The sequence below is a fragment of the Tachyglossus aculeatus genome, chromosome 18 (genome assembly GCF_015852505.1).
Source record: "Tachyglossus aculeatus isolate mTacAcu1 chromosome 18, mTacAcu1.pri, whole genome shotgun sequence".
In the NCBI taxonomy this organism is placed as follows: domain Eukaryota; kingdom Metazoa; phylum Chordata; class Mammalia; order Monotremata; family Tachyglossidae; genus Tachyglossus; species Tachyglossus aculeatus.
The window spans coordinates 16,221,065-16,243,429 of record NC_052083.1 but is presented as its reverse complement, the minus strand read 5'-3'; the positions used below and the strand labels follow the sequence as shown (position 1 = coordinate 16,243,429).

The window sequence follows — 22,365 nt, the reverse complement described above, 5'->3', positions numbered from 1 at the left end:
CCCAGGCTCTTTCCACTGAGGCACGCTGCTTCTCCAGTGCTTAGAAGGGTGCTTTGCACATAGTAAGCACTTAACAAATGCCATTATTATTATTATTCTGATTCAATCGTATTTATTGAGCACTTACTGTGTGCAGAGCACTGTACTAAGCACTTAGCACTCTACTAAGTGCTTAGCTTCTCGATTACCTCATCTGTAAAATGAGGGATTGAGACTGTGAATCCCATGGGACTGTGTCCAAACCGATTTGCTTGTATTCACCCCAGCACTTAGTACAGTGCCTGGCACAAATACCATTATTATTATTACTACATCATGGTCTCAGGAATAGGGGTGGTTCTTGGAAGAGAAAGCCACTGTTTCTGGATCACCAGCTACCATGACTTCCTCTCCCAGGGTTCCTCCACCTTTTCTCCACTGGGTTAACAAAATGTCATGTTTCCCCTCCTCCCAGCAGTGTGGAAATGGCAATCAGTCAGTCCACATGGGGCCTGTTTACAAGAGGAAAGGTGGCGGGACAGCAGGTGCACCAGGACACCAGCAAACCAGCTCCTACCAGAGCCCAATTAAGCCAAAGCTGGTGAGTGGGAGAAGCAGAGAACAGGATTTATGGCCTATCTACCCTGGTGGGATGCTGGAATAGGGAGCTTTTGAGACTGTTTGAAAAGAATAATGCCTTTTATCTTGAACCTGATTCTCCATTGGTGTTTGGGGGAATGGAGCCTTGGTGAAGATAAGAAGGGCACCACAGTCATGGAGAAGAAGGTGCAGACTAGGGTGAAGCAGGAAACAGCTGACTCAGCTGATCCCCAAGAAGATTCTCCCTGCTGTTGGCTGCTCTTCTTCAAAGGAAACGTCTTCAAATGAAGACGAGTATGGCCCCAATCCAGGCAGGATATCACCAAGGTAGAGTTAGTAGGGGTGGGACAGACTGGTATTTTCCACACGACCCTCCAGAGGAGGAAACTGAGCTCGCCCAGACATACCAATTCCAGATCGAAAAGAACATAATGCATCTCTCCCCCTTCTGCTTTATTTCAGGGCCAAACTGTTTTGCAGAGACCACTGTCATCCCAGCTGGTCGAGAGGTGAAGACTGATGAATGCACTATATGTCACTGTACTTATGAGGAAGGAACATGGAGGATTGAACGGCAAGCAATGTGCACTAGACATGAATGCAAGCAGATGTAGAGATCTAAAAGAACCACAAAACTCGGATGCTTTTTTAAAATATTTCACTGACGCAGACACTCTAGGGGACCCTGGGAAGTCTCAATCGAAAGGGAATTTTTTTTGTGAGGAGAAAATACTGACCTTTTGGTTTTCATGGTAACCATTGCTGCAAGAGTCAAAGAAAAACACACATTTAAAATGTCTCCGGACTGAGAGATTCCTATTAAGTAAATGTACTATTTTCACAGTGAGTACACTAAAGTACACTCTATTAAATATTATATGTATTTCTGTAAACCCATTAGAGAGCTTCTATTAAATGTTTTATATAGATACAGATTAAAATACTGAATTACCAAGAGTCCCTACTGTGTAACGTTGCGCACACATATTTCTGTTTTATGTTGATTGATAAGGTCCTTTCTAATGGGTGACAATTTTCCACCAACCCCCTACAAATCAGCCGATCACAGGTTACGAGGACTGTCAAATCACCAAGAAAATTTCTAAACAATCGACTTCTACTGTTCATTCTCATGTCTAATATTCATTCCCTAAAGATTTTGCCCGAGCCATAAGCACGTATCATTTCCACAAAATATTTTGCCAAATTTCACAGCTTCATTTTTTCAATGTAAAGTAACCTAGAGGCACAGACTCACCAAATGACACTGATTTTTTTAACCTGTCTGATCAAAGTTTTGGCGTTGCCTCACTATTAATCTCAAAAGTGCATTTCATTTTAAAGTACATTTTCCCTTCTAATCATAATTTGACTGCACCGACCATTGATAGCATGGGAAAAATACATTTTCATTACAATTTTCTTTACCAGGTCAGGTAAACAAGAGACGGACCGATCCACACTTTGAAAATTGTATAAATAAAGCATACGCATAATCAGCCACATCTGTCCCAGATAAGAAACCTCTAAGAAAATAGGGTCATCTTCCCACACGATTGGATGTAAGGACCAGTGTCACAGTGCCGCTATGGGTTGGAAATGACTCGACGGCATAGGACAAGGCACAGACAGACCAACCTGGAGAGCAGAAAGTGGTAGAGGGGTTGCTCTCCTATAGCAAATGCTCTATAAGGAGACAGAGTTGAAAACAGAGACAGGCCCAAGGTGAATCAAACCAACCAGTCCAGCCAGGATCTATAGTTACATGCAAACAATGCAGGGTGACGAGTCGATCCCATAATGTTCCTTTCAACCACAGTCATACACATGGATAGGATGACTCTCAATACTGTCACATTTGAAAAAAAAGAATAGATACATATGAATATATATGCATATACTTATGTCCATGCACATGTGTGTAGGATTTGAATGGGATTTCTAGCTGCCACCCATCCCCCGCAGTTAAACTCTGAAAAACTATGTCAGTGCAAAATGCTGTGTGTCAGATGCAATCTAAAATTGGGGAGGTGCAACCAAATTATGAAGTTCTCCTCCCTCACATGGTTGGGAAGAGCAGTCTTGCCTAATCACATGCTGGGCCAGGTTGTACGTGCTTTTTCACTGGTGGGAAGACGCACTGTATTTTTTTCCTCCTGAGTCAGGTACTCCAGACTCCATCTGCACAATCCATGCATTCCTCCAGGAGGCTTGAGGTGACAGGCAGGGAAGTAGTTTTAGGAGAAAAGGCGACATTAAGATGGGGTACACCAGACCACTTCTCTCCTGAGTTAGAACTATTTACCAATCGCTCTAGATAAGAGGCCTTCTCTCCCAGCTCCCTGTAGCTGCAGTCCAGATGGGCAACATTGGACTGAATGGGAACGGAGAAGTTTCTTCTCCCCTCTGGGTCAAGATGGGCAGATGGCTGGTGTTCTCCTAAGGAAAACCCAAATCCTTTCTTTTATAAAGAGAAAATATTATTCAGATGCTCTACCATAACATATTCAGATATATGACCAAAATATTTAACTTGAGAGAATTATACTTGGCTAATTTTAGTATGGGACAAACAAAATAATCCATTAAACTCACCAGAAGAATCAGCACTTGAAATAGGCATACATGCTGATTAGGTATATGCTATTTACTTTTTAGTGAAATTGTATATGGAAGCTTAAAGAACAGTGAATTATAACTGTCATTCACATCTATCTTTAGAATTTTGGCATCATAAATTTGGGCAATACCATGTTTGCAGGAAGTAGCATGACCTAGTGGAAAGAAGACAGACCTGAGAGTCAGAGAACCTGGATTCTAATCTGGGCTCTGCCACTTGCCTAGTGTTTCACCTTGGGCAAGTTATTTAACTTCTCTGGGCCTCAGTTTCCTCATCTGTAAAATGGGGATTCCATAACTGTTCTGCCTCCTCAGAGTGTGAACACCACATGGAACAGGGGCCGTGTCCAATCTGAAAATTCTGCATCTACCCTGTGCTTAATACAGTGCTTGACACATAGGCATTTAACAAATAGCATTATTATGATGATTATTGTGTAGTTTCTACCTTTAGTCCAGAAAGTCTCTTGTCCTCAGAAAGCTCCTGTAGAAAAAATAGGGACCACCAGAGAGATGCAAGATTCATTGGGGAAAGAAACCTGGTTTACACGTCACCTGATGTCAGTTTTTTGCCTTTGAGATTTTGACTCTTTCAAAAGATTTCTGGAACAAAACAATGAATTATTCTGGGATTTTTTTTTCCGATCTGTGGTTCTTCCTGTAGTTATTGAAGTCACATCTCTGCTCATGGGTGCCTCAAACCTCCCACATAAGAGTTTGTTCCTTCCACTTCAGCACAGAGAGCGAAAGACAGAGGAAAAAAGCCTCTTCCCTAGACCACATGTATCCAGGGGGTCAGGGCAGGTTGGATTACAAGGACTCCACCGTCTGTCCCTCTGCAAATACAAGGCCAACAGAAAGCTGGCTTTGCACTTCCATGTCCAGAGCTCTACTGGAAAAGATCTATGATTACCTACCATCACGCCCATAGCTGGGTGTCTCCAGCTCACCAAACATTGACAGACTCCCCTGCCCCTTCCCCCCACTAAATGTGGTTTGCCAGGGAGGATGTGGATTCCCCAGTTGGCACTTGGCCGACATACCCAGTTGGATAGCCCACAGTTCACCTTCCCTTTTAGCAATACATCCTACTCATGACTTTTATGGTTGCTGGTGAATAGCTTGGCACAATCAACGTAATTTGTAGTGCAGGGGTTATTGCTTTGGATTATTAATGAGTTTTGATTACATTTTTCCAGGCTTCTTCCCCGCTGTCTTGAATAACCAAGAATGGACAGCTTCTCCATTGCTGTCTTTAGGGATAAATAACACTGTATATCTTGGCTAGATTACTAGTAAGCTGAAGAGCTTCCATCTTATGATATCCATGTGTGTTTCAGATGGCTACATTCACTCTCTTCTCCCTTCCATTCATTCATTCATCCATTCAATCATACTTATTAAGCACTTACTGTGTGCACAACACTGCACTAAGCACTGTACCTTCATATCTGTCAAAGCTGTTTCCTAGATAGGTAATCCATGAAGAAATTTACTAATTTACTAATTCAGAAACCAGGACTTTCCTGATACTTCCAAATCGTTGAGAGGGTTAGTCTTATCTCTCCATGCTTTCAGGGTGGTTTAAATTCAACAAGACATTCCTTCTATTTGGGCCAGAGGAATTATTTAGGTGTCAGTAAAGGATTGATGATGGCAGAGCTCTGTATACTCTCACTGATAGGACACCTAAATAAACCCAGATCGGGTGGCTAGGTATTATGAATGGTCCTCATTGGATGGCAGCAAGGAAGCCTATGACAAATGAGCCAGTGTTCTCCACCCAAATTCCAGGAGACAATTGTTCATATCATCACAATCCCAAAATCTGAGGTTCCAAAGACAGACTAAGTTAGAATGGCTATGGAGACTCCTTGAAATCATTCTTAGAGGTTTTGCTAGGCGGAGCCTGAGAAACAGAGAAGGTTAGCATTCTGCCTTTCTTGTAGTAATTGCAGAAGTGTAGTAAGTTCAGGATCAAAAGTCTTATAAGTCTCCCTTTGTCCATTAAAGGAAGACTTTAAGGCTTTTGATCTTGCTCTTACTACAAAAAAAGCCTGCTAATTTCTTAAGCAATGCAAGGGCATTTGCCTTTTCCGTATCAAGAGTTTCACTGGCCATCAAATCACCCATACTTTCTTCTCATCTCAATTCTCACCCTTAGAAAAACGATCTCTGAGTTCGTGAAATACACCTTCATAAACTGATTTAGGATACTTCCCCTTAGTATTCAAGCAAACCCAAACCAGAACTTCAAGAGATTCCAGAGAAATAGGAGCTTCCAAAAAACGGTTTCATCTAAAAGCACGAGCCTGGGAGCCCCAAGCAACTTTCCCATTTTTTTGGTATAATGACAACTACTTCGGGATTAGATCTTAATCTAGCATTAGAGATATAGACAGCTCTTGAAGATTTTCCACACACTGCACCTTTACAGGGGAAATTGGTTGGCTTAGGATGAATGTAGTAGAAGGAACATGTAAATCAAAGCAGTCTTTCCTGGCTAGCTCTGAGGATGTGATTCTGCTTCATATTAAAAATGTAAGCCTGATCAACTATAGCTGCTTGAAAAAGCCTTGGGAAAGACTTTGGTCCAGCCTGGATGACCTCAGGCCTGAGGTCAGCTCCATTCACCCCAAATTGGTGGCCTCATCAGAAGCCATTTGCGAGCTGGGCAAGGAGGAAGGTCCTTTCTGCCGCCATCTGATGGTTTTTTACTAAGATCCACACCTCTTGGCTGAGCTCAGCTTCCTGGGCTCTGGCAGCCTCACTAGAAGCTCCCTGCAATAGGTCAGTCAGTCAGGCAATTGTATTTATTGAGCACTTACTGAGTGCCAAGCAAGTATTTTCTGCCCCTAAGTCCCCTTTAGAATTCTGCAAAAACTCACCAGGGTACCGAGATTCTCCCTTCTCCTCGATCCGATCTCTCCTTCCTCCAGTGTACCACTTCACCCATATGCAACCAGGCTCAATCAACGAGTGGACCTTACACATGGCCACTAGTGGATAGGGCATGGGACCGGGAGTCAGAAGGATCTGAGTTCTAAACTCGACTCTGCCATTTGTCTGCTGGGTGACTCTGGGCAAGTTGCATCACTTCTCTGTGCCTCAGTTCCCTCATCTGTAAAGTGGGGATTGAGCCTGTGAGCCCCATGTGGGACTGAGTTCAACTTGATTAGCTTGTATCTACACCAGTGCTTAGAATGGTTCTTGACACATAGTAAGCTCTTAACAAATACCATCATTATTATTATCATCATTCTTACTTCTTCTCTAGTCCCTCCAGAAACAGACACCTCCACTACTTGATTCTGGTTCTCTCCAACAGCCTTACTTTGAGATGAAAAGTCTCCCCAGTACAAGACCAAGCACTGCACCCCATTTCCACCCCACTGCCCCTGCTTCTTCTACCTGCATCTGCCATGGCCTCAGCCCCCTCTACCTGCTCTGCACACAGTAAGCGCTCAATAAATATGATTGATTGATTATCACATCTCTTCTCCTCTACCATTACTCTCACCCCGTGGGAATTTATTGCCATCACCAAGAGTACTTACAGTATCCACAGCACTATCCTAAGTGATTAGGAGAACATGATATTCCTACCCTCAACCTTCATATCCCACTCTAACCCTCAGTACCTCAGCATTCTTGCTGATAATTCTGTAGACATCCTGACTGCTTGATTTGTTCTTCTCCTGGACTCGTCAGACTGCCAACTCTTCTCCACATAAGCTGCTCATCGAAGACAACACACTTATCTTACCATCCTTATCAGCCTTATCATCTCCAGATGCTGCTTGACTCTGGAAAGCACAGGCACTGTTCTCTCCACCTCCAACCTACTAACTTGCCCATCAGGCCCATTTTCAACACATCTTGCTTCTCTCTTTCATGCCTTAACTCTAATATTCTGGCTAAATTTGCTGCCTCCACTTCTACTTGTTCACCCCTCCCTAGCCTCCTTCAAAGTAGATTTTACCCTTGTCACTCTCTTTTACTAAAAGTCTCACTGACTTCCTTCTGGCCAAATCTAATGACTTCTTCATTCTATTTCTTCTTGGTTGTGCCTGCTTTCATCACTGCTGACAGCCTACCAGCTATGAAATCCTTTGTTGCTTCAATATCAAGGATACAGTTCCTTCCCATTGTCATTCGCTTCTCACACTTCTTTGCCTGCTTTTGCAGTTCTTTTTCCTTGTCCCTCCTTTAAATCAGAGTATATCTCAAATTTCTATTTGGCTCCTCTGGACTAGTCTTAGTTACAGTTTCCACTACCACCGCTAGAGATAGCACATTTCCCACTATGGAGAATTCACGAATCAATTTCTTCAGATCTGACCTCTTAATTTCTCTCCAGGACATCGCTAGCTGGATATCCTGCCACTACCTCAAACATAACTGACTGAATAGAACTTTCCTTTACCACTAACTTTCCCTGCTCTGTTAACAACCTCACCATTCTCCTTTTCCCCTATTTAACATTTCAGTTACTTTTAACTCCTCTCATTTGTGCCCCCATATTCACTCTTCCCATATCCTGTTCATCATTCCTTAGTAATATTTCAAGTATTCTCCCTTTCTATGCCTCCTCCTCCCCTTGTGACAATTTGACGTTTGTAACAGCTTTTTTGCCTCCCGATCTCCTATATTTATCCACTTCAATTTGCCCCACATAGAGCAGCAAGAACCATCTTTCCCAAGCATTAATCCTCATCACTCTTATCATCATTCTAATGGTATTTATTAAGTCCTTATTATGGTCCAATTTCTGGAGAAGAAACAAGATAATCAGATACTGTTCCTACCACACACACAGCTCAGAGTCCATGAGGGAAGGAGATTAGGTATTTTATCCCCATTTTACAGATGAAACAACTGAGGCACGGAGATATTAAGTGATTTGCCCAGCATGCAAGTGGCAGACATAGGAGTAGAACCTGGCCCTCTCAACTCCCAGCCCCATGCTCTTTCCAGTAGATCACACTGCCTCACTGATCTGATTACACTATTTTTCTCCCTCCTCCTATACTTTCATCCAAATATACTTCTGTCTGAATTTCAAGGATCTTCCCCAGGTGACTTTTTCATCTCCTGCTACACTGCAGCTCACGCCTGTTGCTCTGCACAGACATAGTCACAATTCCTTTAAAGGACTCTCCTGATTCCATCATTTCACTTATCTTTTCCTCTCCATTTCACCACATCAAATCTCCCTTCCTTCAAAGCTCTCCTTAAATTTTAACACCTGCCTTCTCAGATTACCCTTAACATAAACCATCACACTATTGATTAAAGGAACTCCAGCAACTATGTATAGTTCCAGGTTAAGAATATACATTAAGTACTTGTGCTTTTATCCAATTAAATCATCCTGCCCCCTTTGTGTTTGCCTGTCCATGTCAGGAGAATGTAAATTCAAAAGCAGGAACCACCTACCCTTCTTCTGTAATTCTACTCAGATTGTAAACTTCTTATAGGCAGGGATCCTTTCTACCAACTACATTATACTCTCCCAAGTGCTTAGTACAGTGCTTTGCACATAGTAAGCACCATTAATTGCCTACCTAGTACAGTGCTTTGCCCAACTTATATGCTCTATAAACAATGAGGAGGAAGAGAAGGAAGGTGAAAAGGTGATAAGCCCTATTATGATATTTTATATTTCTTTGGTTTCCATACAAATGAAATTACACCTTTCACTTAATCATTCAGTAGTATCTAGTAATAATGACATGTATTAAGCACTTACTGTGTGCTACATCCTGGGATAAGCAGTGGGGAAAATACAACATAATCAGATCAGACATATTCCTTTTTCCCATTTGGGGGCTCACGGTCTGAGGGACAGCTGGTGCTTTATCCCCATTTTATATATGAAGAAACTGAGGCACGAGAATTTAAGTGACTTGAATAAGGTCACACAGCTGACAAGAGGTAAGCTAGAACTAGTACCCAGGACTCTTGACTCCCTGTCCCATGCTCTTCCCACTAAGTCATACTGCCTGTTTACATATCAGACAGAGCACTGTACTTAGCCTTGGGAAAAAGTATATTGGAGGCTAAATTAAACATGGTCCCTGGCTCTCATGGGCCAATAGTCTGAGAAGGGGAAGGAGGGAATGGTGACAGTCACACAAGAAAAGACTGAAATGATAAAAATAATGAGAGCCGGAGGAGATCAGCAGTGCCATGGAACCAAGAAGAACATTTCTGAAATCTCTCAGAATTCTTTAAGTGAACCATTCGGCCACCAAGCCTTCCACTGTCGGTGGAAGCTCAACAAACTTGGCACCTTCCTTTCTGAGTAGGGACCGACAGATTGCTGGAGTGGGCTATACTCTGAGATCAAGCACTTAGTACAGTGCTCTGCACACAGTAAGTGCACAATAAATACAATTGAATTGAATGAATGAATCCTGCAGAGAGGGGGACTGAACTTCAGGTAGTTTTGTTTTCAAATTGAAACTTCAGTCTCCAGGATCTTCTTCTCTGAGGCAGGTTGTTTTCCAGGATTTTCCCCGCAGGTCTGAGTTCTGCGGGGAAAAGTAATTTGAGCAATTGCAGAGAGCCGATATGGCACAGATTGCTGATCTCCAGGCAACTATTGGCCAGGAAACCTCTTGATAGACATGCAAAGTGAAACAATGTAATTCAGCATTTCCTTTCCTCTTGCTGGCAGACTGCTGTAGAGTTTTATTTCATCATCCTTCTCGTTCATTATGTATGTTAAGTTAAGGATCAGTTTGTACCATTTGTGGCTGCAGAGGCATCAAATAAGCTAGGTTTGCCGTTTTGAGTCAACTATTATTCACAGAACACAAATTCCATAGTCTCATTATTCTCCCTGTGTTTGACTGAGATAAAGAGTGGGATGAAAATAAACTGGCCACAGCTCAATCTGGAGCCGATGAAAGTGATCCCACATTGGCAGACAAAGCACTTAATGGATTGGACGAAGGCAATGAATGTGCCACTGATTAATGGTGTTTATGCTCTTTTTGCCAAGGTGGTTTACAGCTGTATGCTCCTGCTGGATTCACCCCTTCTACTCTTTTGCCAGTTGGCATGGGTGAGCCTGCTTCTGAACGTGACAAAACCCTCTAAGAGTAGCTCCAGAATGCAGACTTGGCAGCGGCCATTTCCTGCTTCATTCAATCAAAGCCAAAGTAGAGAAACCCACTTAGCTAAAGCCACCTACCCCGAAGCCCTCCCTCCAAACACTTCCTAAATGTGAAAATAAAAATGTATTAAATATTATAAACATCAGTAGTAAACTATCAGTCCTAAGGGCTTTTGTTTCCTGGATGTATTTTGTGAAGATGTCTTCAAAGCTGTGGGTAGCAAAAAACTATCCTCTTAGAGCCTATAGTTCACTGTGTGGGCAGTCTGTTGCAGATGAAAATGGCTAAAGAATGTGGCTTAGTGGACAGAGCATGGGCCTGGGAGTCAGAAGGAACTGGGTTCTAATTCCAGCTCTGCCACATGTCTGCTGGACGACCTTGGGGAAGTCACTTAACTTCTCTGGGCCTCAGTGACCTCATCTGTAAAATGGGGATTAAGAGCTTGAGCTCCATGTGGGACAGGGACTGTATCTAAATGCTGTATCTATTCCAGCATTTAGAATAGTTCTTGGCGCATAAGCACTTAACAAGTACCATAATTATAACTATTATTTTTAAATACCTCCTAATTTCTGTACCCATCATAATGCCCCTGTCTCGCTAACTTCACCTATGTCTTTCTCTAGCCTGGCCCCTCTGTGACTATCTTTGCTAGCTACCTGTTTTTATCTCTGTCAGCTTCTGCTCCTTCCTGATCCTGCCTCTGTGTCCCCTTGCCTCTCATTGCTTTAAAGGGTCACTATCTCACAATGTGTCAGCTTCTATTTCCTGTTGTAGGTCTATCCATGATTATTTTTGCATGTTTCCCTCTGCCTCAACCTCACTCTGATTTAGTCTTGTCTTTGTTTTGTCATGTCGCTAAATCTTCCACTGATTCTTTCAATATTTATCCTGCTTCTCTCTGTGGGTCTAGCTCTATAAATCATTCTCTGTCTTGCGCCGTCTCCATTTCTGTTTCCACTGGTCTCTGTTTGCATTCTCATTCTGTTCCTCCAACTTCCTGTACTTCGGTCTCTGCGTCCCTGTCTGTCTCCGTCACCGCAGTACCTGCCCCTATTTCAGCCAAATTCTGCCAGGGCCAAAGAATCCATGAAGTACTAAAAACCTCACATGGCTACCAATGGGGTCCCCTGTGGCTGAGAAGCCAGGTTCTTGCAGCAGAGAAATATCAGCTCCTTGCTCACCACTCCCTTCCTGCTTATTATTGTATTGTACTTTCCCAAGCACTTAGTACAGTGCTCTGCACACAGTAAGAGCTAAATATGATCGAATAAATGAATAATAATAATGGTATTTTTAAGCACTTACTATGTGTCAAGCACTGTTCTAAGCACTGGGGTAGATACAAGGTAATCAGGTTATCCCACGTGGGGCTCACAGTCTTAATCCCCATTTTATAGATGAAGTAACTGAGGAAGTAGAGAAGTTACGTGACTTGCCCGAAGTCACACAGCTGATAAGTGGTGGAGCCAGGATTAGAACCCACTACCTCTGACTCCCAAGCCCGTGCTCTTTCCACTAAGCCACGACACTAGTTTGGTAGCACTGAGCTGTTGGTTTTAGGCTGGTTTGAGGAGAATGTCTGTCACGCATGGGAGGAGTAGAACAATGTGTTTGTGGGCAGAAAATCCATGAGTAATAGTGAAAATTAATTTTAAGTTTTTGCAACAGTGATTTGCCCCTTAAAACAGCCAGACCAGAGATTATTGCACATTTTAATTTCAGAGAGTGCATATAAAAGTCCTATATGCATCTACAATTAAAAAAATAACTGGATCCTCTACTGTTTGGGCAAGAAGGAAGGTTTTCCAGTGCCCCACTTTGAATTTGTGTTGAAATGGACACTTTTCTAAATCTTTGCCCACTCATGGGAATGCCAGTGTAAATTGTGTCTAACATGGGGGTGGAAATAAACCAGGCTATTCTGGTTTGAAAAGCAGTATGGTGTAGTGGGTAGAGCACTGGCCTGAGAGTCAGAAGGTCATGGGTTCTAATCCTGACTCCACCAACATGTCTGCTGTGTGAACTTGGGCAAATCACTTAACTTCTCTGTGCCTCAGTTACCTCAGGGATTGAGACTGTGAGCCCCACATGGGACAGGGACTGTGTCCAACCTGATTTGTTTGTATCCACCTCAGTGCTTAGTTCAGTGTCTGGTGCATAACAAATACCATAATAATAATAATCATTAATAATAAAATGTAGGTCACTGTAGTACCCAGCTCCCCCACCACTTCATAAGGGGGCAAGGTGGGTCCTTTCCCTCCTCATCTTCCCTTCCCCTCCTCCCCCAGTGTGACTTTGGGCAAGTCACTTAACTTCTCTGTGCCTCAGTTCCCTCATCTGTAAAATGGGGATGAAGACTGTGAGCCCCACATGGGACAATCTGATCACCTTGTATCCTCCCCAGTGCTTTGCACATAGTAAGTGCTTAACAAATGCCATCATCATCATCATCATCCCTTCCCCTCCCTGTTCCCTGCCAAAATACTCTCTCTGCTTAGAAAAGATTGTTTTTGATTTTCACCCTAGTAGAGCTACTGCAGTTCACCCAACACACAATCATGATGAAAAGAAATCCAAATTTGTAGCTGTTTAATTAAACTTCTAGTAGATTTCACCGACTACCAAACTGCAAAATGTTCATTTAGGGTTTCATAAAGTTAAAAAAAATTCAAAATGAATATATGGTCTAAATGTTTCCCCAGGGAAACTTATGATCTTTGGTAAGCCAAGAATATTGTAATTATGTGTCTGAAGCTTCATGCTGTCCATGCCATAATAAATAGTGAGGTCTACGAAAGGTAAGGTATATTTTGGGAAATGATTTTTCTAATGGAGTGTATGCTGCCTCAAGGTAGAAATTCTTGAAACTTTTTAAAAACTTTAAATTTTGTTTGATGAGTAAGTAAATTAAAAAATGGGAGTAAGGAAATTAAATGTTATAAAGAATTGAAGCCAGGGTGGAAAATCTAAAAGAGAAACGCAAGATAAGTCTGTTTGGAATAAATACGGGCAGAGGTTTGTCATAGTGAGCCTGACTGGGACCAAAATGAAACCCTAGGGAAGTTCAATAATACTAAGAAATCTAATAAAGGAGTCCTGATCAGTTTGCAAATAGGAAACTATCACTGATCTCTCAGGCATTTTTGGCCAAGATATTTACAAGTGAATGATTGACCAAGCGAAGCACAGTGAGAGGAAAACAAACTGTTGTTGAGCAAACAAAAACTGGAGAAAAATAATCAAGTCCACATATGACTTGATATAGTGCATATTACCCACGTATAAAATATTCTATATAAAATATGAATATCTATAAACAAATCCACACACATACACACACTCCTGGGCTCTAGATGATTACTCAGGACTACCACTTGATGTAGACTTCACATGATTTCAGTGTGTCAATATGTGGATTCAATCTGACAACCTATATAATTATGGCATTTTTTAAATGCTTACTATGTGCCAGGCACTGTACTAAGCACTGGAATTGAGCCAACCTGACAATTCCACTGTCCAATTCACAAAATGAAAGTACACCCAGGTGACAACATGAGCAGGGCATTTAACCCCAGGCAGATGGCCCCACACTGAGTCCAAGATATCCAAAGTCCCAGAATCCCCTAGAAAATGTCCACTAAAACCTGAAAGAAGCATCAAGGAATGGAATCATACCCTGGTGGCTCCCTCTCAAATTAGACACATATGCGAATAAAAGGTGCATCTAAGACTGTAGCATTTGCAAGTGGATTCATGGATCCTTCTGTGAAGCCACCGGTATCCCTTATGCCAAGTAAGTTTAACTATGATGTGAAATTGGCAATGCCAGGCTCCATAGTAAGTACTATGCAAGGGCCCTCAAAAAGAAATTATCTTTGAGTTTTACTGAATTGGTTTAAGGATCTTAATATAACTCTCCCATTAAAAACCCCTTCAGCTCACAGGCATGCTTTGAGATTGGACACCAAACTTCTTTGCCAGTAAACCAGAAAAAAAATATATACAAGAATTACTTCTATTCACTGAATCTATAGATGATAAAAGTCATCCCATGAAGTGTTTATATAGCATTCTCTGTAGTAGGAAAAAAGCAACCACCTTGAACTATTAATAGTTATTTTTATATAGCATCCTATAGTAAGTGTTCTAGATGGATTGAAAGGACCATAAAGAAAATCCCTTTTAGGACTATCATGCATTGGTACAGCTGGGGGAAGGGGAAGATTACAAAAACTACTGCAGTAAAATATTTTTAAATTATATTAATATTTTTAAAAATCTGGATTCATGAAAGAAAGTTGGAATTTTATATATGAATTTGAGTGAATTGATCTAATGCCCAATTGATGATCAAATCCTCCTCTTATTCAATATCTGAAATTCTCATCAAACTCAATGAGCATGGTGTAGAGAATGTATTTCTAAAGGGTATGTGATTAAAACATTTTTTCAATTAATCAATCAAATTTCTGCTGATGCTATATAGGAACTGATTTAGAAATACTTTGAATTTATTTTTGACGAATAATCCTGAGAAAGATTTAGGCACTGTGTTAATTTTCATGTGCTTATATTTACAGCATGTTATTCCAACAGAAAGCCTATGTATTTGTTACTGCAATCCTCACTGTTGCCTATGCTTTATTAATCAATTGAATGGTAAGTTATTTAATGTTACTGTGATTGGCAATTATGGTGATTACATATTTATGTGCTGGATTTTTCAAGTTATTGCAACATTTCCATCATGGGTAGCTACAATATCAGTTTGTAATCTGTTTAAACCCTATTTACTACATGGGGATGAAGAATAGCCAAGATTTGATCTCTTTAATGATTCCAATAGAGTGGAGGTGAATTTCTTAACTTACTGCTTAAGACTTTTCAACACTGCTTTTTCACAGCTATTTGAAAATGGCATTTGATAAAAATAGCTATTTTATATATTCTGCTAATATTATGTATGCTGTTTATACTAATGTTTCAGAAATAAAAATATCACAATGTTAAATCCTAATCATATGGAACTTCCTTTTCTTTTTTGTTAATAGATATACATACTTTGTGTGAACTAGAGTGTGAAATGATAAAAATGGTAACAAAGAGTTCTAATTTTCAAACTGGATGTTTTGACTTCTGGAAAATTTGCAGTCATTATGAATATAGATTTCATGACAATTTCAACTTAAGCAGAAGAGATGGTGCACTGAGAATATTCAAAATATATTCCCTTTAATGCCCTGTGCAATTTTTCACATAATTCTTATATTTGTTAAAGTAGGCTTTATTTTTTATTTCCTTTTTTTCCTCAAACAAAAACCATCTAAGGTTTCTAGTATTAAAGAGTAAGAGCTATATTTTATCCCCTTGATTTTGCTCCTTCTTCAATGCATGCTGCTTTGGGACTGAAACCTAGGTAAATCTGGTTTTAATTCTATAAATCACAAGCCCAGAAATGGGGCTCAAAAGCAAGTGACTCCTCAAATTCAAGTTTCTTTTTGAAGGAAAATGAAACAAATAGGCCAAAGAAATGAACAAAATCCCTGACTCTAAAGGAAAGGTTGGTTACAAATAACAGTTGTTTGAAAATGAGGGTTAGTAGTGAGACTGTGAGCCCCACAAAGCACAGGGAATTTGTCCAACCTAATTCACTTGTATTTTATACCCCAGTACTCAGAACAGTGCTTGCCACATAGTAAGCACTTAACAAATACCATTAAACCCCCCCACACATGATCTGTGGTTCTATTCTTAACACCTAAGGGCTGTAGTCAAATACCAGAAAATGTTAAAGGTAAATGTGGTGGGGAAAACAAAATCACTAAATTGTAAGCATAAAGCAAAAAAATATATTTGCTGAGGATTCTTTTTTTAAAATTGGTATTTGTTAAATGCTTACTATGTGTCGAGTACTGTACTAAACACTGGGGTAGATAGAAGCTAATCAGGTTGGACAGAGTCCATGACCCACATGGGTCTCACAGTGTTAATCCCCATTTTACAGATGAGGTAACTAAGGCACAAAGAAGTGAAGTGACTTGCCCAAGGTCACACAGCACACTAATGGTGGAGCTGATTTTACAACCCAGGTCCTTCTGACTCCCAGGCCCAAGCTCTATCCACTAGGCCACACAGCTTCTCAGCATGATTCCAGTTCCTCTTCTCCAATTCTCTCCTTAACCCCCTACAATCTGGCTTCCACTACCTTCACTTCACAGAAACTGCCCTCTCAAAGGTCACCAATGATCTTCTTCTTGCCAAACAGCCTCTCTACTCCATCCTAATTCTCCTAGTCCTCTCACCTGCCTTTGACTGTCAATCACCCCATTCTCCTGGAAACATTATCCAATCTTGACTTCACTGACACTATCCTCCTGTGGTTCTCCTCTCATCTCTCTGGCCCCTCCTTCTCAGGCTCCTCTGCTACCTCCCATCCTCTAACTGTGAGAGTCCCTCATGGCTCAGTTCTGTGTCCCCTTCTATTCTCCATCTGCATTTACTCCCTTGGGGAACAAATTTGCTCCCAGCACTTCAACTATCATCTCTATGAGGATGAATTAATACAATTTAATGAATGATTGAATGAATGATTCCCAAATCTACATCTCTAGCCCTGATCCTTCTCTTGCAGTCTCTCATTTCCTCCTAACTTCAGGACATTTCTACTTGGTCTTCCCATGGATAAGTCAAACTTGACATGTCCAAAACAGAACTGCTAATCTTCTCCCCCAAATCCTGTCCTCCCCCAACTTTCCCATCACTATAGACAGCACCACCAACCTCCCTGTCTCACAAGCCCTTAACCTTGATGTTATCTTTGACTCACCTCTCTCATTCAACCCACATATTCAATCTGTTACCAAATCCTTTCAGTTCAACCTACACAACATCACTAGAATACTCTCCACCCTTTACTCTCTATCCAAATCGTTACCATTTTAAATTCAAGCATTTATCCTATTCCTCCTTGATTATTGCATCAACCTCCTTGCCGATCCCCCTTCCTCCTCTCTCCCCACTCCAGTCCACACTTGACTCTGCTGATGGATCATTTTTCTACAGAAATGTTCAGTCCATGTTTCTCCACTCCTCAAGAGCCTCCAGTGGTTGCCCATCCACTTCCTCCTCAAACAGAAGCTCCTTACCGCCAGCTTTAAAGCAATCACCTTGCCCCCTCCTACATTCCCTCCCTTATTCCCTACAACCCAGGCCATAATCTTGGCTCCTCTGATGCCAACCTACTCACTGTACCTCGATCTCTCTGCCAACCTCTAGCACACATCCTGCCTCTGGTCTAAAACTCCTTCCCTCTTTATATCTGACTATCACACTGTCCACCTTCAAAGCCTTACTGAAGTCACATCTCCTGACTAAGCCCTTTTTTCCTCTTCTTCCACTCCCTTCTCCATCACCCCTGCAATTGGATTTGCACTCATTTCACCTCTCCCTCAGCCCCACAGTAATTAAGTACATATCTTCCCTCCCAAACCTTGTCCTCTCCCTGACTTTCCCATCTCTGTTGACGGCACTACCATCCTTCCCGTCTCACAAGCCCGCAACCTTGGTGTCATCCTCGACTCCGCTCTCTCATTCACCCCTCACATCCAAGCCGTCACCAAAACCTGCCGGTCTCAGCTCCGCAACATTGCCAAGATCCGCCCTTTCCTCTCCATCCAAACCGCTACCCTGCTAATTCAAGCTCTCATCCTATCCCGTCTGGACTACTGCACTAGCCTTCTCTCTGATCTCCCATCCTCGTGTCTCTCTCCACTTCAATCCATACTTCATGCTGCTGCCCGGATTATCTTTGTCCAGAAACGCTCTGGACATATCACTCCCCTCCTCAAAAACCTCCAATGGCTACCGATCAATCTGCGCATCAGGCAGAAACTCCTCACCCTGGGCTTCAAGGCTCTCCATCACCTCGCCCCCTCCTACCTCACCTCCCTTCTCTCCTTCTACTGCCCAGCCCGCACCCTCCGCTCCTCCACCACTAATCTCCTCACTGTACCTCGCTCTCGCCTGTCCCGCCATCGACCCCCCGGCCCACGTCATCCCCCGGGCCTGGAATGCCCTCCCTCTGCCCATCCGCCAAGCTAGCTCTCTTCCTCCCTTCAAGGCCCTCCTGAGAGCTCACCTCCTCCAGGAGGCCTTCCCAGATTGAGCCCCTTCTTTCCTCTCCCCCTCGTCCCCCTCTCCATCCCCCCGCCTTACTGCCTTCCCCTCCCCACAGCACCTGTATATATGTATATATGGTTGTACATATTTATTACTCTGTTTATTTATTTATTTATTTATTTTACTTGTACATTTCTATCCTACTTATTTTATTTTGTTGGTATGTTTGGTTCTGTTCTCTGTCTCCCCCTTTTAGACTGTGAGCCCACTATCGGGTAGGGACTGTCTCTATGTGATGCCAATTTGTACTTCCCAAGCGCTTAGTACAGTGCTCTGCACATAGTAAGCGCTCAATAAATACGATTGATTGATTGATTGATTGATATCTGTAATTTATGTATTTACATTAATGTCTGTCTTCCCCCCTAGACTGTAAGCTCGTTGTGGGCAGGGAACATGTCTAGTAGCTCTGTTATACTGTACTCTTCCAAGTGCTTAATACAGTGTTCTGCACATAGTAGGCACTCAATAAATATGATTGATTGACAGGATAAACTAAGATGTCTCTTAGGCAGCAGTTTCCAGCATAAAAGCAACTTCCTGTTTAATGCCAACCTAGACAAACTTAGATTTAAGAGGACTCATTCATGCTTCAGTATAAAAAATTGAACGATTTCTCCATTTATTTTCCACAAACTTTTGTGCATCTATTAATTAGATCATTACTGTCAGCCACTCCACTGATAATCCTCCCCAGTACCTTTCACCATTTTTTTTCTTTTAACAGATATGCTTTCTCCCCTCTATTTTTCACTTGTTTGCTGCAATGACAGTTGGGGGTTTTCTCAGTTTGGAGAGGCATCAGGTGAGATACCCAGGAACAGAGAGAATGACAGACAAGGCAACACAGATCAAAAGGAAGAATGAGAAAGGGAGAGTCAGGAACAGAGTCAGTAGGAGATAGCGTGTGAGAGAGAAGAAATATTGAGAATGTAAGAAATAAAGAGGGCCCTACAGATAAAAAAAATCCTAGGCAGACCATGGGGAAAACAAAGAGGGAGACTCTCAAAGAAAAAGTGTGAAAGTCGGAGAGAAAAATGTGCTCTGCACACAGTAAGTGCTCAATAAATTCCATTGATTCATTGACAGCTTAAGAGAATCAAATAGAAAGACAAAGTAGACTGAGAAATATACCCAGAGGTACAGAATGATAGACAGAAAGGCTGAGAGAGAGATAGAGATTGCTGGGAAAAAAAAAAATCTGTTAAATTCTGCTTGTTCTACCTTCATAGAATCAATAAAATCCACCCTTTCTCCCCCCATCCAAACTGCTACGATGTTAATCCAAGCTCTTATCGTATCCCACCTTGACTCCTGCAGGAGCCTCCTCGCCAATCCCCTCCCAAGTCCATACTTCACTCTACTGTTTGGATCATTTTTCTAAACAAAGTTCAGTTCACAGTTCCCCACTCATCAAAACCCTCCAGGGTTTGCCCATCCATCTCCTCATCAAATAGAAACTCCTTCCCATTGGCTTTAAAGCACAAAATCAGCTTGCCCCCTCTGCCCCCTCTTACCTTACCTCTCTGATTTCCTAATACAACCCAGACTGCACACTTCACTCTATTGTCAACCTACTCACTCTACCTCAATCTCATCTATCTTGCCATCGACCCTTTGCCCACATCCTCCCTTTGACCTGGTACTCCCTCCCCTTTCATATCTGACAGACAACCATGATCTCTAAATTGATAGCCTTATTAAAATCACATTTCCTCCAAGAGGTTTTCCCTGTCTAAGCCCTCATTTCCTCTACTCCCTCTCCCTTCTGAGTCACTTATGCACTTGGATTTGCACCCTTGAAGCACTTGATATTCACCTCAACCTCTGCCGCACAGGACTTTTTTTATGGCATTTATTAAGCACTTACTATGCACTAAGCACTGTTCTAAGTGCTGGGAAGGTTACAAGGTGAACAAGTTGTTCCACGGGGGGCTCACAGACTTAATCCCCATTTTACAGATCAGGTAACTGAGGCACAGAGAAGTTAAGTGACTTGCCCAAAGTCACACAGCTGACAATTGGCAGAGATGGGGTTTGAACCCATGACCTGTGACTCCAAAGCCCATGCTCTTTCCACAGAGCTACACGGATTTATGTCCAGATTCATAATTTACTTATTTATATGAATGTTCGTTTCCCCCTCTACACTGTAAATTCACTGTAGTACTAACTAATGCTTTGTACTCAACCAAGTGTTTAATAGAGTGCTCTGCATACGGTAAGCACTCAATAAAAATACCATCGGTTGATTGTAAGAGGTTTTAGGAGGAAAGTTGAGTTCACTTGTCAACATACTGAACTTGAGGTGCTGATGAGATATCCATATAGAGATGTCTTGCAGGCAAGATGAAATATGAGATTACAGATAGGCAGGCTTTGTCTTTTCAGTTCCAAAGCAGAAACAGAGACCTTCCTTTTGGTCTCAGTGCAAGTTTGTAGATTGGATAGTAAACTATTTGAGACACTGGTAGCCTACTATTCTACATCAAGATGGATACTAAATGATGCAAATTAAAAGACAATAGATTTGAATCCAAGGAATGAGATGTCTCAATTTAAAAAGTCTTTATGAAAACTGTATTTTATACCAAGATTTGTGTTACAATGGAGAATCCAAGAAACAGTGCCTAGTTAAGAAAATTCATACTCAAATTCTTGTGAAATATGTTCCTCCCTAAGGTTACAAATTGAGATTGTCTGCCCCATTTATACCTTAGAGGAAAGACTTTACCATACCCAGCAAGACGCAGGTTTCCTAAGGAGAAATTTCCCCAAAATATCAACAAGAACTTGTCCTTTAAACATAGCACTATTCCTTAGATACTTCAGATCTTATTATGGTGACAATGCATTGATAAAATAAAAATCAAGTCATCTTTTAAGGAAAGATTTCATTGAAATGACCATGCAATCTTGGCAAAAGTGTAGGAGATACAATTAATTTGATACATTACATTTCCAGTAAACATCCTCAGAGAGATCTGGAAAAGTCTCTATGATTCCTAAGAAATTGGCTAGAACACACTGAGGGGCTTCAATAAATATTGAACTTTGAGCAGTCCCAGCTCATGCTGTCACCATGACTTCTCCTTATGTGATTTTTAAAACATCTGCTTTGAAAGCAGAGCACTTGAATTCCCCACCCTACTTTCTCCTGCTCAAGATTTAATTAATAGGCCTTGAGCTCCCACTGGTGGATCAGACAGACTTTATGGAGAAAAAGAGTTCCTGAATCCTACAGGCTCCATTCCCATAGAGGATGATTAAAGCAATGTTTTCACTATATTTGAAATTCAAGCTAAATCAATGATAGGTTTATTTCTCCCCTTAGTTCAGTTATTCATGAGTCTGAGGCATTATCAGCCTTTTCTGTTTTTCTGTCACTTGATCTTTACCCTTTTTTTAAAATGGTATTTGCTAAGTGCTTATTATGTGAAGTGCACTGTAGTAAGCACTAGGGGAGATGCAAGCTAATCAGGTTGAACACAGTCCACACCCCACATGGGACTCACAATCTGAATCCCCATGTAATAGATAAGGCAACTGAGGCACAAGAAGTTAAGTGATTTGTCCAAGGTCATGCAGCAGACATGTGGTAGATCTGGGATTAGAACCCAGGTCCTCTGTATCCCAGGTTCAGGCTCTTTCCGTTAGGTCACACTGCTTCTACCCCTAATTTTCTCTGCACATTCTCCCATATTCATTTGTTCTTTAATTTTAACCAGGGCATCATCTATCTGTTGGTTTTCTTTCTCCTGGATCTCTCTCAACAGGTAAAACTACTAGACAGAATCTCTCAAAGCATTTTCAACTGTTCACTCTCCAATGGCTTCTTTCCCACGGTTTTCAAACA

General features: G+C 41.6%; 1 protein-coding gene and 1 long non-coding RNA gene across 3 annotated transcripts in view; one reads left to right on the top strand and one right to left on the bottom strand.

The window, feature by feature from the left end:
* VWC2 (von Willebrand factor C domain containing 2) overlaps window positions 1–1,530 on the top strand; it is a 103,440-nt gene extending 101,910 nt beyond the window's left edge. For both annotated transcript variants that reach the window (XM_038760345.1, XM_038760344.1), the window contains one exon: window positions 1,042–1,530. In XM_038760345.1, coding sequence (XP_038616273.1) covers window positions 1,042–1,193 — 152 coding nt within the window. In that variant the 3' untranslated portion in view covers window positions 1,194–1,530. The remainder of the gene's footprint in view (window positions 1–1,041) is intronic.
* A 1,362-nt stretch (window positions 1,531–2,892) lies between these two features.
* LOC119940212 lies at window positions 2,893–4,930 on the bottom strand. The gene is made up of 3 exons (XR_005454896.1): window positions 4,642–4,930; window positions 3,647–3,682; window positions 2,893–3,018 (listed from the first exon to the last, which is right to left on the bottom strand). It is a non-coding gene; the product is annotated as an uncharacterized LOC119940212 (long non-coding RNA).
* Window positions 4,931–22,365: the final 17,435 nt, after the last annotated feature.